The sequence below is a fragment of the Lontra canadensis genome, unplaced genomic scaffold (genome assembly GCF_010015895.1).
Source record: "Lontra canadensis isolate GAN:19392208 unplaced genomic scaffold, GSC_riverotter_1.0 scaffold2, whole genome shotgun sequence".
NCBI classification, from domain to species: Eukaryota; Metazoa; Chordata; class Mammalia; order Carnivora; family Mustelidae; genus Lontra; species Lontra canadensis.
The window spans coordinates 46,964,191-46,978,538 of NW_022630996.1; the positions used below are offsets into that span (position 1 = coordinate 46,964,191).

General features: G+C 34.8%; 1 protein-coding gene across 3 annotated transcripts in view; it reads right to left on the reverse strand.

The window, feature by feature from the left end:
• Positions 1-4,002: 4,002 nt before the first annotated feature.
• ITGB8 (integrin subunit beta 8) overlaps positions 4,003-14,348 on the reverse strand; it is an 80,384-nt gene continuing 70,038 nt past the window's right edge. For all 3 annotated transcript variants that reach the window (XM_032873591.1, XM_032873592.1, XM_032873584.1), the window contains 4 exons: positions 12,397-12,622; positions 10,814-10,920; positions 7,651-7,814; positions 4,003-7,557 (listed from right to left, as the gene is read on the reverse strand). In XM_032873591.1, coding sequence (XP_032729482.1) covers positions 7,435-7,557; positions 7,651-7,814; positions 10,814-10,920; positions 12,397-12,622 — 620 coding nt within the window. In that variant the 3' untranslated portion in view covers positions 4,003-7,434. The remainder of the gene's footprint in view (positions 7,558-7,650; positions 7,815-10,813; positions 10,921-12,396; positions 12,623-14,348) is intronic.

The following is a 14,348-nucleotide window of genomic DNA, read 5'->3' on the forward strand; positions in this document are numbered from 1 at the left end:
GAGAGAGAGATCACAAGTAGGCAGAGAGGCAGGCAAGGGTTGGGGGAGCAGGCTCCCTGCTGAGAGAGGACCCAATGCAGGGCTCGATCCCAGGACCCTGAGATCATGACCTGAGCTGAAGGCAGAGGTTTAACCCACTGAGCCACCCAGGTGCCCCAATACTTACTAATATTTAAAAAGAAATTTTCAATTCAGTAAAGTTGACACATGTTATATTAGTTTCAGGTGTACAACATAGTGATTCAACCTTAATAGTATTAAAAAGTATTGACAGCATTAGAGGGTATGAAATTAATGTTTAATTAAGAAATTATATTTGGTTTTTGTGAGTATATGTAATTACATATAATTCCATATAATACGGATAACTACATATAATTCCAATAATATCATTTTTCTATGTAGAAACTTTAGGGCTTGCTTTTTCCTAGTAGCCAAAATTCAAACTTCTAACCCTGGAAGTCAAATTCATAACTTAGGACCTGTAGGTTATTGCCTTTCATTATCCAGTGCTGTACCTTAACAAGATTTCGATGTTCTTACATGGAATTCTCACTTTTGTCTGCTTTACCATTCCCCTAACTCTCCCTGACATCACATTTCTATATATCTACCCTCACCTTTCCTTCAAAGTCCAAGCCAAACCCTCTTCTCTGTGGACCAACTTTGGTATAACTCCAACATGAATCCATTAGCAATTTTTTTTCATTTTTAAGGTTTATTCACTCTTTCCTCTGTAGTACTTTTGCACATACATTAACTCTCCAAGTTAATTTATTGCACATTTTTGGGGGGTGCATGGGGACATAGTTCAACTAATAAAATTAGTTAAACTAGCAAAATCTATCCTCACAGAACATATAATCAGTCATTTATGGAGACAAAAACAGATCTGGGCATGAATTCTGCCTTGGCAACTTGCTGGCTGTGTGTATTTATACAAGGTCCTTAACACCTCCTTGCCTCAATTTCTTATTTGAAAAATCAAGGGAAATGCTAGTTAGAATTGCTGAAGATTCAGTGAGACAATTATATAAAGAACACTGTTAGTTAGAGTGTATATAACATCAACTGCTATAACATCAAATGCAGTCGTTTAGCTAAAAGAATTATTTCCCTACCAGGTATCAATCTTGAGGTAAGCAGCTGGTGGCTGAAGGGGAAGCTCTGACAATTTCAGCATAGGGCTTCCTTGGCCAAGATATTTGCTCCAATTGTTCCAGTTGACAAAGAGAGAGAAAGGGGAAGTGAGATCCAGGTTGCATATACTCCCTTCTCTCCCATTTCACCAGCAAAATTTAGTCCTCTGATTGTTTGGCTGCAAAAGAGTTTGGGTAGTTAAGTCTTAGCTATGTGCTCTACTGAAACTTGGATCCTGTTATTGAAGGTGGAAGGGAAGAATGGGGCCAAACAGCACTCATAACAGAATCATGATTCTGAGCCTCAAAGACTGTAGTCTGAACCCATCTGGGGTGAATTCTCAAAAATAAAGTCCTTGTGAGACTTTCTGATAGATTCCATCTGATCTTCCCAGTGCAACTGTTCTAGATGTGCTACACATACCTTTTCCTTCAAACTACTGAAATTCCTTAATGACAGGCAATCTGTCCACATGTCTTATTTGACTTTTAACTTGTCCCCTCATCTGCTTTACTCTTGCCCTTCAGTTAAACAGAGGAAAATCACAACATAAGGGTATTCTATAAATTTCAGTTGTTAAAATATGGCTCTCAAGAATGGGCAATTGAAGTTCATGAACATCTTACATTTGTATCAAGGTGATGGTAGAAGTTTCTGGCTGGTAAAAAAAAAAGCCTGACTTACCTTTTAGCTAATTTTTTAGTTCTCTGTAATTTGGATGTTCTTTCTGCTTTCACTTTTGGGTAGCTATCAAAAGGGAAGAGAGAAATTTGGATGGCCCCACATCTTTATCATTGGCTCTGTAACTTTCTAGAAGTAGCTTTTTGGAATTATATAATTTACCAGTGACAATGTACAGATGATATTAAATTTCTTTGTATGAAAATATGATATTTTCTGGCAGCTCTGAGGGTCATGTAACACACAATGGTAAACAAAGAAGTATTCTGTGCATTCTTAGATCTTTACATATTTATTTTAAAACATAAAATTTCATATTGATTAATACCTACTTTTAAACAGAATGATGCATTAATTAAATGCCTTGTCATAACTATTATAAGCTCTGTTAGAAAAATAAACATCTCACAACAAACTACAGTGTCAGCTCTTTAATAAATACATAAAACAGAAATTAGTAGTCAATCAGAATTGCATGAACAGATTCATAGTATATTTTCTGAAATTATCTTATTCCCCAATTTTCTGCATCATTTAAGGCGATTTAACTACTTATAATTCAAAGCCAGAAATAGTAAGAAACTTTTTTAATGAGAATTTGTTTCTTTCATAAGAGCTATTTTAAATTCAAATATTTTAATTTAAAAATACTCTATATTAATTTTTTTACAAAGACAGGACTTGTTAAATGAAACAAATAAGGTTATGTTACTGATAACTTAAAAACATTACTAAATTATTTTTGAAGATGTTTAAAAAACTTTAATGAAGTAACTGGTAAATGTAAAATTGTTTTAAAGTTATGTTAAATATACACAAAATTATTTTCTATATTATGTGCAAATTTATATTTTCTTATAATTTAGAATTAAAATATTTCATGTTCAACATTCTTAAAGTTTCTGTACCATAAATTTTGTCATTGTGGGGAATTCTTATCAAAATCACATTTATCTGTGATACAGTGTAAAGTTAGTAAGTGTTCTTTACACAAATCACACAATTTATATCCTTGATAACTGCATTTGGTTTTTTTTGTTTGTTTGTTTTGTTTTTTAATATTGTTGGATTAAATAATTTTTACTGAAATAGGTCACAGAGGTTGGAAATCTGATTAATAGACTTAGCTTACAAAGATAGATTTTATGCAGGAAAGTATGCCAGGTAGATAAAAGAGTAGTGTTATTACTCTCAGATATTTCATTAACAGCTGCCCAGATAGCTGAACAATTGTTTCATATAATTCAAATAACTTAAGTATGCAGTTTTATGACAGTCATTATATAGGCTTGAAAGTAAATTTATCAAAGCCAAAGAAAAAAGTCAAACAAAAAGGCAGAAATGAGAAAGAAGTATAAAAAAATGAGAGGACTTGAAGGGAAAGTTTTTTTCCTACAGTACTGATTGGTTGTATCATATTTTTCTTCTGTCATTGACATAAGATATACAAGATGCTACATAATCTAATTATGATAGTTTCTTATATTTTTCCAGTTAATTTTGTTTAAAGTGAGATGATAATATGAAAATATTCTTTAGAAAAGAATAGAAAGATTAAAAATTTGTTAGCAAAGCTGGGAGAAACCTACCCATTCTTATCAATTAGTTTTGCTGAAATCAAAGCCACTAGCATAAAGTAGACATAGGAAGATGAAAGAGCTTTTATAACCTAAAGATCTACAGGGTCTGAGCTCGTAATCAGACAGGCTTCATGATGAGTTGTATGTGATTCAGTTGCACTGAAAATTGGCCTCACATATTATCATAAATGGGTTCTCAAATATATTTATAAGAAAAAGGAGTGTCCTTATCCCCGTGAACATTTAAAGGTGAATTAGTTAATACTTATTCAAGTACAACTTCAAACACTGCATCTAAGATGCCAATTGCAAGATGTATCACAATTTTACATTTAGAAATGTGGAATTGAAAACTAGATATCTTAGAATCAATGAAATATGAATACGTATAATCAGTTACCCATAATAAATTAGCCATACAGTAATTATAAAAGAAAAATGAAATGATCTGAAAAAATACTAGTTTTATACTTCTCTGAAAATATATCTGTTTGCACTGAATGAAATGGAGTTCTTAAGGTCAATATAAATAAGGAGAGTTGTGAATTAAATATTAAGTATATAAAACAGAATACAAAATACACATGATTGAACTCCCAAATAGCTATATTTCACTCAATACTTTTATTAAAGATACAGATTGCAAACCCTTTAGACCTGAAAGAAGTTCAAATGGTTGTGAAAATTTTAAATTCTTAGTTTTTAATGTGTATGTCTTGTTCAGTTACATGATGAATGCTGAAATCATTGAGAGATTTTTGGAAATGAAGAACTCCCTTAAACCATTACATTGAGTCATTTTTTATAATAAGCCTTATTGAGCTTAGAGTTTTAGGGCAATCTCAAGAATAGTGAGTAGGAAAACCAGAAGCAAGGAAAGGAAGGAAAAGTCATTGAGTCTAATTTACTATACCTTGTAACCAGAAGGAATATAATTCTATGGAGAAAAATTTTTGTACTTCATCATACTTTTATTTCAGTGTCTCATGGATACTTGTTGTCATACATAAGAATATTTTTAATGGGATTAAGTAATGTTTCTTAAAAATTTGGAATTTATCCTTTTGTGAAGTGTTGTATTTGATGCATCTACCAATTTTAAGTTTTGGAAAAATTTGCCTCCAAATAAATCTACTCTGTTAACCTTAGATTTTTTTATCCTTATAACCACAGCTACACTGAACATTCAGTACATAATCAGATTTTTAAGTGAATTTTTGAGTCTTGCAGAGCATGTCTATGACTTCATACATATTAATAAGTGTCTAAAAAAGATATCAAATGTTTATAAATCCATGTACACTATGGTGTAAAGATCTCCCCAGAGAAATAAAATGCATACAGTTATATTGTAGTGTATATATATCACATTTCTAAATCATTGTGTACTTTAGAGCACAAAAATGCTATCGTACCAAAAGTGTTGTTCAAGTTCTTTGTTAACTATTTAAAATTTCATTATATGTTTAATATCACAAATCTCAAAAGGCTCGTATGGTCATATTAGTTGAAAATAGGCTCTATTTACATAAATTATTTAATCTAAGAATAAGAATACCCTGTTTTCCCTTACCTATTAATTATTCTAACTAGTCAAATATTAATTCTCTTCTCATAAGCCATTTTACAGGAAAATATCCATTATTCAAGTAAAATATAAGTTCTAAAATCTTTAAGAATTAGGTCTTTAAGTAAAAAAAGAAAGCACAAGACATAACAAGCATAACTACAATCATCATCAAGCATAGAACTGCCTATCTGGAAGTTTGTCTTTTCCTATGATAACAGCCTTGGTCCATTATATTAGTGCAAACTAGTGAGAGTATAAAAATATAAACCCTTGATTTTTAAGAGTTTCATTTTATTATGCTCCTTTGGATAATTCATTCCACATGGAGATTAGTTTATGAACATTATAATGTTCATTTTTTTAAACTGTCAGCATTTTAATGAATAGATGTTTTCCACTTTTTCCTTTTGGAGAGCTATCAGGTATCCAATTTTTCTTTAAAAATGGATACTGTGTGTGATAAGCAGCCTGCAGAATATGATCTTTACGTTATCCTTGGTGATCAAAGGTATCTTACACAAGTGAGTCACAGTACTGAATTATGTCATTGTCCCCAGTCTCATTGGGGAAGGAAATACAGTTCAATTTAGCATCATAATGGCTTGGCTGTAGGGAACAGTTAATGGAGCTGCTGTGCTTGTTTGCTCCAGAACAACTTATTATATGTTTTAAAATCCTCTTTGGGGTAAAATATGGGGTGGGAATTAGTCTTCATTAAAATGCAAATATCTGGCCTTTCTTCAAGTGCTGGAAGACAAATTTGGGAAGTTAATCATAAGAAAACATTTGAAACAAATTCCTTTGTTTTCATAAGCAAAGCTCTGTACTACACACAGGACTATTGGACTTATAGCCAATAAAATCAGACTCAGTGAGTCCGTAGGGATATGGTAATTGTGAAGAAGTTTCCATGGGGGAAGGTAAAAGCTCATGGCCTCTGTGTCAGGCTCTCTGGCTGAGCTCTGCACAACTCACAAGCTGTGGTGTGAATGGATATCCCTGTAGTTAGGCCATGCAGCATTCTCTTAGAAGCTGATTAGCAGGAAAGACTGGAAGCCAATCATGGAATTCAGTTTGAGTTACGCTTTTCTGCTTTGCTTTGGAATTTTCTCTTGTCCATTTACTGAAGACTTCAGTTAATCCCACTGAAAAATACTTCCAATGAAATATTTTAAAGATTCAAGAGGTAGCATGATACTGTGAATGAACACAAGCCTGGCAATAAGAAGATAAAAGTTCTCTTCAAAAGCTACCACTTAATCACTTGGGTGTTTTTTGAGATATCATTTAAACTTTCTGAGCTTCAGTTCCCTAAGTAAAAGGATGAATTAGCTTATTTCTAAGATACTGTCTATCCTCCTCCAATTGTATACTTTTAAAATTCTTGTGAGTATGGTTTAGGTGGTTCAGGAAAAGAACTCCTTAGGCTGCTGCACGGAAGGGTGAAAATAATATAGCTTAATATAGCTTTTAATTAGAAAAATGCTAATGTCTACTTGAAGTAAACATCTGAGAGAACTCACTAAAGAATATGGCACTTTGCTTGAGGCAGAGTTTCTAAACGCCTTGTGATCTTCAACCTGATGATTAGACAAATGAAATGGTGAAACATCCAGTTTATCAGGTAAGAAGGTATATAAGACTCCACGTCTACACACAATGAAGCTGTCTGATTTTGATGTTACTTTACAGTGTCCCTTATTAAACATTCAAATTTAAAAATCAGTATTCTAATAAAGTGACATTGTATTATTAGGTTTTTATGGCAGTAGTAACTTAGCACTTATATAATCCAGTCATCTGTGACATATATAAACTTATCCTGTAAGAAAGAAAAAATATAAAGGCAAAGAGAGAATGTTGAAATTAGTATCTTGTAAGAAGCAGAAAACATAAACACATGCATAACACTACTCAGTTTCAAAAGCAATATCCCTCAAAATTAAGGTTTTATCTAGTAGCCTCTTGAATAAGTGAGACGCTAATCATTTATTCATCTAGATGTTCTTGTCTCTTCACTGCCAAGTGTTGAAGTGTGTGGCAACAGTAGTATAACTGCCTTTTGTTTTTTCATCCGCATGTTTGGTGCAGGGATTACTGTACCCTTGAAGTGACATAGCATTGTCTCTCTCTGGGAAGCATAGGAATGGCAGGTACCTGTAAAGTGTAATCAGTGCTCTTCAGATGATCTACATTCTATGCTGATCTAAATAAGTTATATTTTACAGTAAAGTGCTACAATGACACTAGTCTCAAACAGTAGTAAGACACATTTTTCTCTGAAAAATTCAGCAGCGATGTGAGTCACATGATGATGAGGATGCTTGTCAGTCTTCATTCAAGTGGACAACCAGCAACCAGCATGATCTAGAACAGTTTGTCTCCTCCTGTGACTTCTAAGATTATATGTTTTTAGGAGCAATTATTAAAAATCCAGTTCCCCATAAAGGACTTTTTATCTTTTTAGAAGTTGCACCTGAAAGTTTCATGAGCATTTAATTTGCTGATATCCATTTTTATTTCTTCAGGTTTCTCACGTCGGTAGGTTACTGCTCTTGTGCAAACACTTTGCAGAATCAACTTGTCCTTGGTGGAGAAAAAAAATTATTAATTAACCATCTAAATATTGGAAGTAGACAATGACATACAGATAATAGTTGTTTTTTAGAATTCACTGACCTTTTTTGAGGCCGACACCCTGTAATCTGCCGAAGACTTAATTTTATTACTATTCCATTGTAGTATCACCTGTCTAATGATAAGGACTTTAAGCAACCCAATCAGGAATGTAACTATGAAGATGATGAAAAATATTCTTAAATAGCTTGGGCTAGAAAAACATTCTGTAATAAAGCAAACAAATAAGTGGATTAAAAACTGGAATGAGTAAATCAAAGGATTCTAACAAGCAAACAGTGTTCTCCATCTCAATTCAGAGGACCAGAGATATTTGCAAATCTACATTTTCGAAACAGAAGAATGTCATTACTATTGATTTAAAAAGTAGACTATAATTTTTATTGCACATTTATTATTAAAATGTTTCCAAGAGAAAACCTTGTTTTGGAGAATAGCCACAATTAAAGTTTTCAAAAACATTATTTCTTTGCAGCTTGATTCTTTAATTGAATTAACTGGAATACGCCCAAATTCCTTAACCAAATACAATTTTATCGATGTCAGAGAGGGGCAGTTTTTGCGGTGTGCATTGTTGATCATTAAGTGGAAAACAGGATTTGAAAATTATTTAATGGCTCTGTGTATCAGCATATGTTTCTCTTGTTATCCTTGCTTTTCATTCATTGCACATCAGTAATGGAAAATAAAGTAAACAACTGCAGAAGCTAAAATCAGTACTATTCTAATAGATGAATAAGTATTTCCTTTGAAAGTGTGGTATAAATCTCTGTTAATATAACATGTAGCCTCTAGGGAATAGGAGTGTCCAGCTCAGGACAATATGCAAATCTCTTTCCTCAGTTTTTAATAATTTAGTTTTTACTTGTCAACGAAATCTGTCACATTTTGCTTCTAAAAATTCCACTGTGTATTTTTTTTTTCAAGAACAAATAATTACTAGCTGTGAAAGGAAAATGCTGCATTAAGAGGAGGAGCATACTAAGTCTCTGTTTTAGCACCAGACCTTTGGCAAACCTTAGTTGGAAAGTCTGCAGGCTCTGTGGATGCCAGAAGCATTACCCTAATCTAAGAGGAACATTGCACAATATGCCAGTATTCCACAGAATTCACTAGCTGCCCCAGATACACAAAATTTCCTCCTGACTTAAAGAGGCATGTGTTTTCTTCCTACTCTCCAGACTTTGGGGACTTCACCTAAATGCCTGAAGTTCTCTCTGAGAGGGCCTTTTGGGAGGGGACCTGCCAAGATTGAGAAAAGCGGTCACCCATACATGGGTAATTTGTGTCTGAATTCGCAGGGATGACCAAGCATGCTTTTGAATAAGCCAAGAACTCAGAAATGAGGCAAGAACTCCTTCCAAGTGGGAACATTTAGAGCTCAGTTTTCTTTGGTCAGTGATAAGCTTCCTTGAAAGAAAGGCTAAAGGGAGTCCAGAGGACTACTGATTGGAATAGAAGTACCAAAAGCAAGCACATATTTCCTGTTGTTACTGGTCTCTCACACAGGGAGACTCCAACATGCTTTATTCAAAGGTGGTGTCCTTCGAGTCTAACACAGTGACCTTCAGGTTTATGACAAGCATGCCTTTCATCCTGACAGACTGTCATTTCCCTTGGCTGATTTAGAACTAGTCAATCAGCTAAAGCAGATCCTTAAAGGGGACACGTGTCTTGATCCCACTTATTGGCTTCTTGCCCAGGAGGAGCTTAGCCAGTAGACTGGAACAACACCCTTTAAATGTGATTGAGTGGATAGATAATAGAGGTGGCTAACAAGTCTTCTTTCCCTCTCCATCCACCATAGTTGTGAAGGGGAGGGGAGCCCCCTAGCTACCAATAAATTTTACAAATATTTCTAATGGGTTAGGATAGAGGACATTTTCTGGCTCAAATCTGTATGCATTTTAGAATGTCATTTGGATAGACAAACATTTAGCCTTGGCCATGCCTCTCATTTAGTTTAGGTCAAGCAAGGGCTTTTCCTAAGGAGCTTTAAGGGAATATTTTTGTAACCACACTTAGGTCAGAGTAGGTTTGTTTACTTAACATAATAAATGACATGTTGACAGTAAGGGCTCTATTTATTAGAAAAGGCACTTGGCTTTCTGTAGTGATTGCTGCAGCCCCAGCTGGCAGCACATGGGCTCCTTTCAAAGCCAAATTCATTATGGGCTAAGATCACTGTGCATACAAGGGAAGAAGGAAACAAAACTGGAGAAAGTTCATTCTTCTGTGCAGTCTAAGAGCTGGAATTGTCTTTATAGGTTGGAGAAGAGACTAAAAATAATAGTAGCAGTAGAAATGTCTTAAAGAAGACATAATTTCAAGCTTAATTTCTAATTCATGTGTACTTTAACACCTTATACCTGAGCCAAGTAGAGTACTGGCTTTTGGCTTCTAATGAATTTTTATCTGAAAGTTGTCTTTGAACACAGCTTTCACATGTTTCTCCCATTTGCATGTCATCTTTTAATTCACACATTTCTTTCATATTCACTGGCTCATTTAATCTCCTACAATTCCTTGAGTTTGGTATTATTATCTTTATTACATATGAGGAAACTGAGGCTCAGAGAAATTTTGTAAGAGGGCTGGTATTTCTTGTCTATTAGTGTAAAGGGACATGTGTTAAACCAAATTCTTCAGACTAAAAGTTTCATGCCTTTTCCATTATGCTGCATTTATAATCATTCACCCCTAAATTATATTTACATCAGAATGGAAAATACCAGAAAGGAATGGCCCTTCTTAAGTTATATATTTTGCAAAAGCAGATCATTGCTACTTAGGATTTTTGGCTCCACCTGAAACATAAAAGTGAATTTTGGTTTTACATGAGGAACATTGTAACTGGAAGCAAGTTTGGGTTACGAAAGATGAGTAAGGCTCCACAGTTTATCTGTAAGGACTCTACACAGGAAATTTCCACTCTTGGCTCACTGAGGCCTTGTAGTAAATCTGTTTGGTGTGCTTCCACAGAAGGGGAACAGCATGAGAATTTAGCTGGATAATTGGATGGGAGATGTAACAATTCAGCCAATCCATGGCAAATATACTCAGCTGCTTTTTATAGAGTACCATTTCTGGATGACTGAAAACACTGAAGCAGTTAGTCCTTTCTTTAGGATGATTAATTATGGGCCCTTTTGGGGAATGTGATTCTCTGCAGATATTCTTCAGTGCTTTTTAAGCTTTGGTTTACCTGATGTTTGATCCATATAATGCTGTTCCATGAGAGCACATGAGGTTTTACAACGATCAAGTACAGCTTGAGATAGGTTGTAAGGGTGAAGGCATTGCACACAATTCCTGTAAGGATGAAAAGAAATGAAACATTTAATCTTTGAAAAGGTTGTAGCTCACGGTATTTTCTGCAAGAAATAAGATATCAAAATAGAATAGTGCTGCTTTAGACAGCAGCCATGTAAAACTGGGAAAGAAAGCCATGACATTTATTTGTAATACTGGCTGAATTTAATACTATGGCAAAATTATATTCTAGCCACTAGAAATATTTTAATAATGTATAAAATCAACATAATGAATTTTCTGTATTGAGAAGAAAGTAGGAAATGCATAAGATGCTTTCATCACAAATAAAACCCACAAAAATATTTTAGAGGATATATATTATTCTATTAGAAAAGTTTAGCAATGAATACACAGTTCAAGTTTCAGTTGGGTTCATTAGAAATAACTTCAACATTATGTTTAAGTACTGCATCCCCAAGAGAGTTACATAAATTGCTATGTATAATTTTAAAAATTTAGTTGAGCTACCAATCTGAGAAAGTAAATGTCTTAAAATTTTTGAATATAACAAATTGGAAGGCACAGTAATGTTTAGAGTAGTGATCTTTGAGCAGGCTCAAACTGTTTCTGGGAAATTAGTTACTGACACAAAACAATGTCACCTTCATTAACATATCACCTTTTACTCATCCATCACTTATTTCCAGAGGTGCTTCATAGCCACTATCATTCTTTTTTTTTTTTTAAAGATTTTATTTATTTATTTGACAGAGATCATAAGTAGGCAGAGAGGTAGGCAGAGAGAGAGAGAGAGAGGAGGAAGCAGGCTCCCCGCTGAGCAGAGAGCCCCATGTGGGGCTCTATCCCAGAATCCTGAGATCATGACCTGAGCCGAAGGCAGCGGCTTTAACCCACTGAGCCACCCAGGCGCCCCAGCCACTATCATTCTTTATGTTTAAAATAATTTTTTAAAAAACAATAAAAAATAAAAGAAAACCAGTAATAATAGCTAACATTTATTCTAGGATTATCACGCACCAAGTACAAAAGTTGGGTTATTTTTGTTTTATGTCAATCATCTAACTTAATTCTGTCATGGAACTGTATCAGGTCTTATTATAATCCTCATTATTATTTTAGTCATCATGTTGCACACCTTAATTTTTAAGCCTTGTGTAAACAAGGTTATATGTCAGTTATATCTCAATAAAGTTGGGGAAAAAACAATGGACACTGAATGTTATTCTTTAAAACAACAAACCTATTTCAAAAAAGGTAAGGAAGTGAATGCCTAGATCAATTCTGATACTTTCACAACTATCTATCTAGTGGCCAAAAATTCGAATTCAAGTTTTCTAATTCCTAAATTCCCCATTCAGTTCTTTTTTAGCATGATGATAACAACTTACCTAGTAGAGAAGATCCAGCAACTTCTAAGGTTAAGGAAGGCAAAATAAAAAAAGGACGAACACATCTATAATGAAGGACTGCTTTATGTATGTTTCTGTATGTTTGGAGTCAGAGAACACATACCAGTTTTCACTGCAGGCTGTGTGACACGTGGGACAGTGTTCACAGAAGCGGCCGATGCTCCTGGGATCCGTGCATTCACATCTGCCACATACACACGTACCTCTTCCACTACACACTTGGCCCTTCGAATTGACACAGTGCTGGGCTGATGCTGATGGGCACTGGCAGCGATCCCCTTCCCAGCCACTGAAGCACTGGCATCTGCCCGCATCACACTCTCCATGCCCTGCAACAGACACTCTGGGACCTAAGTTATTGGGGCCACTGATCTGTGAAGTGTTTCCAAACATGAAATCCTCTCCCGTTTTCCAGGGAAACACTCTGATGATCAAGTGAATGGAAATAGCATCATTTTATTCGCCTGACAAGAACGATGCTAGGGTTTAGGAGTGTCTATTTTCAAAGCTATTCAGTTGTAGAGAATCTCCTGATGCTAAGTGTTGTGCTGACAGTTGTGACATCTCTGCTGCAGTGGTTTCCTGGCCACTTGCAGGTCACTGGTTGTTCAGTTTTAAATTAAAAACACACAAAAATAAAAAAAGCTACAAAGGCTGAAGTAATGTTAATTGTTTTAAAATCCGAAAAATAGGGGTATTTGATTAATAGCTTCCATAATTTATTCCTGTAGTCTTTCATGATTGCTGAAGGCCTGGGATAATTTTGGTTTTTGAGGCAAACCCCTGTAGGGCTTCAGTGCTGCTCGGGTCATTTTAAAGTTCTCTGGGGAAGTTGAACTAATCGTTTCATGTCACCAGGACATTATTTAACAGGTTAGAAGGGCATGTCCTCCAGTAGTCTGTGAGCGGTTATTAGGTCATAAATGAGAGAAGGTAAGGTGGGGTATGTGTGTTAAGTGTGTGTGCGTGTGTGCAAAGGTACACTTGTGTGTTGGGGTTAGGGGCATGCAGACAAATGAGTTGAAGGGAAACACTTGTTATATGTACTTAAATGGATTTTAGACAGCAGAAAGCATCTAAAATTTAGTAAGCTTATATGAATTAGAAATCTTCAAGAGGGAGTATATATTACAAGGTCACATAATGTTTCTCAAGCTTATGTGGCCACAGACGTTTCCTTCCTTCCTTCTCTTGCTTCCTGACCTTCTCCCACTCTTCTTCCCTCCCTCCCTTACTGAGAAGCACCTCATAGGGTAACTGTTCCATAGAATCTACTGTTGGATCAACTCAATTGCTAAATGTAAAACTAATGAGGTCCAGGCCACACGAATGCCTGCCAGACCCTGTTCCCTATATATAGGCTGCACGCCTAATCCTATCCAGCTGACCTGTGAACGTGTGTTTTTATTCTCAAAGGAGACTAGTGAAGAAAATGTTTGTCAGCCTACAGTTTGCACTTATAATTTATACACAAATAATTCAAAGCAGATTTTCAACTGCCTGTGGCCAGTAGTATAGTCATATAGGAGGGCTAGTACATTGGCTTTTGATATTTAACTATAAATAGAGACTGGGATTCTCAATGTATTTCAAGCTTCTTTGGCAGATCAATAGTTGTGGGATGTCAGAATTATTCTTCTTCCCTGTTCCAAATAGGATTAGCTTTGCAAATTAGAAGATAATTGCTAGTTTGTTCTTAAGTCACCTATAATCCATTTTACCAATGATACCAGGTACAGCAGAATAATATTTGGCATATAAAATGTTTCATGTATATAACAGAATAAAAAGGCAATTTTCCATTGCATATTTCTAGTTTATACAAGAATAGAAAATTTGTATGGGTTTGTTACTTTCTGTATGGTTATGACAGTGAAATATTTCAGTTAATCAGTAATTTAATATTTGCTTACCAAATCCAAACATTAAAAAGCTGTTTTAGCAATAAATGGATTCAGCACAATGTCACAGAAAAATTGATTCATTTAAAAACAACATTTTGTATTAAACTTCAAATGTTGCACAGATTTTCTAGAATCTAACCTCTAGGTGGCA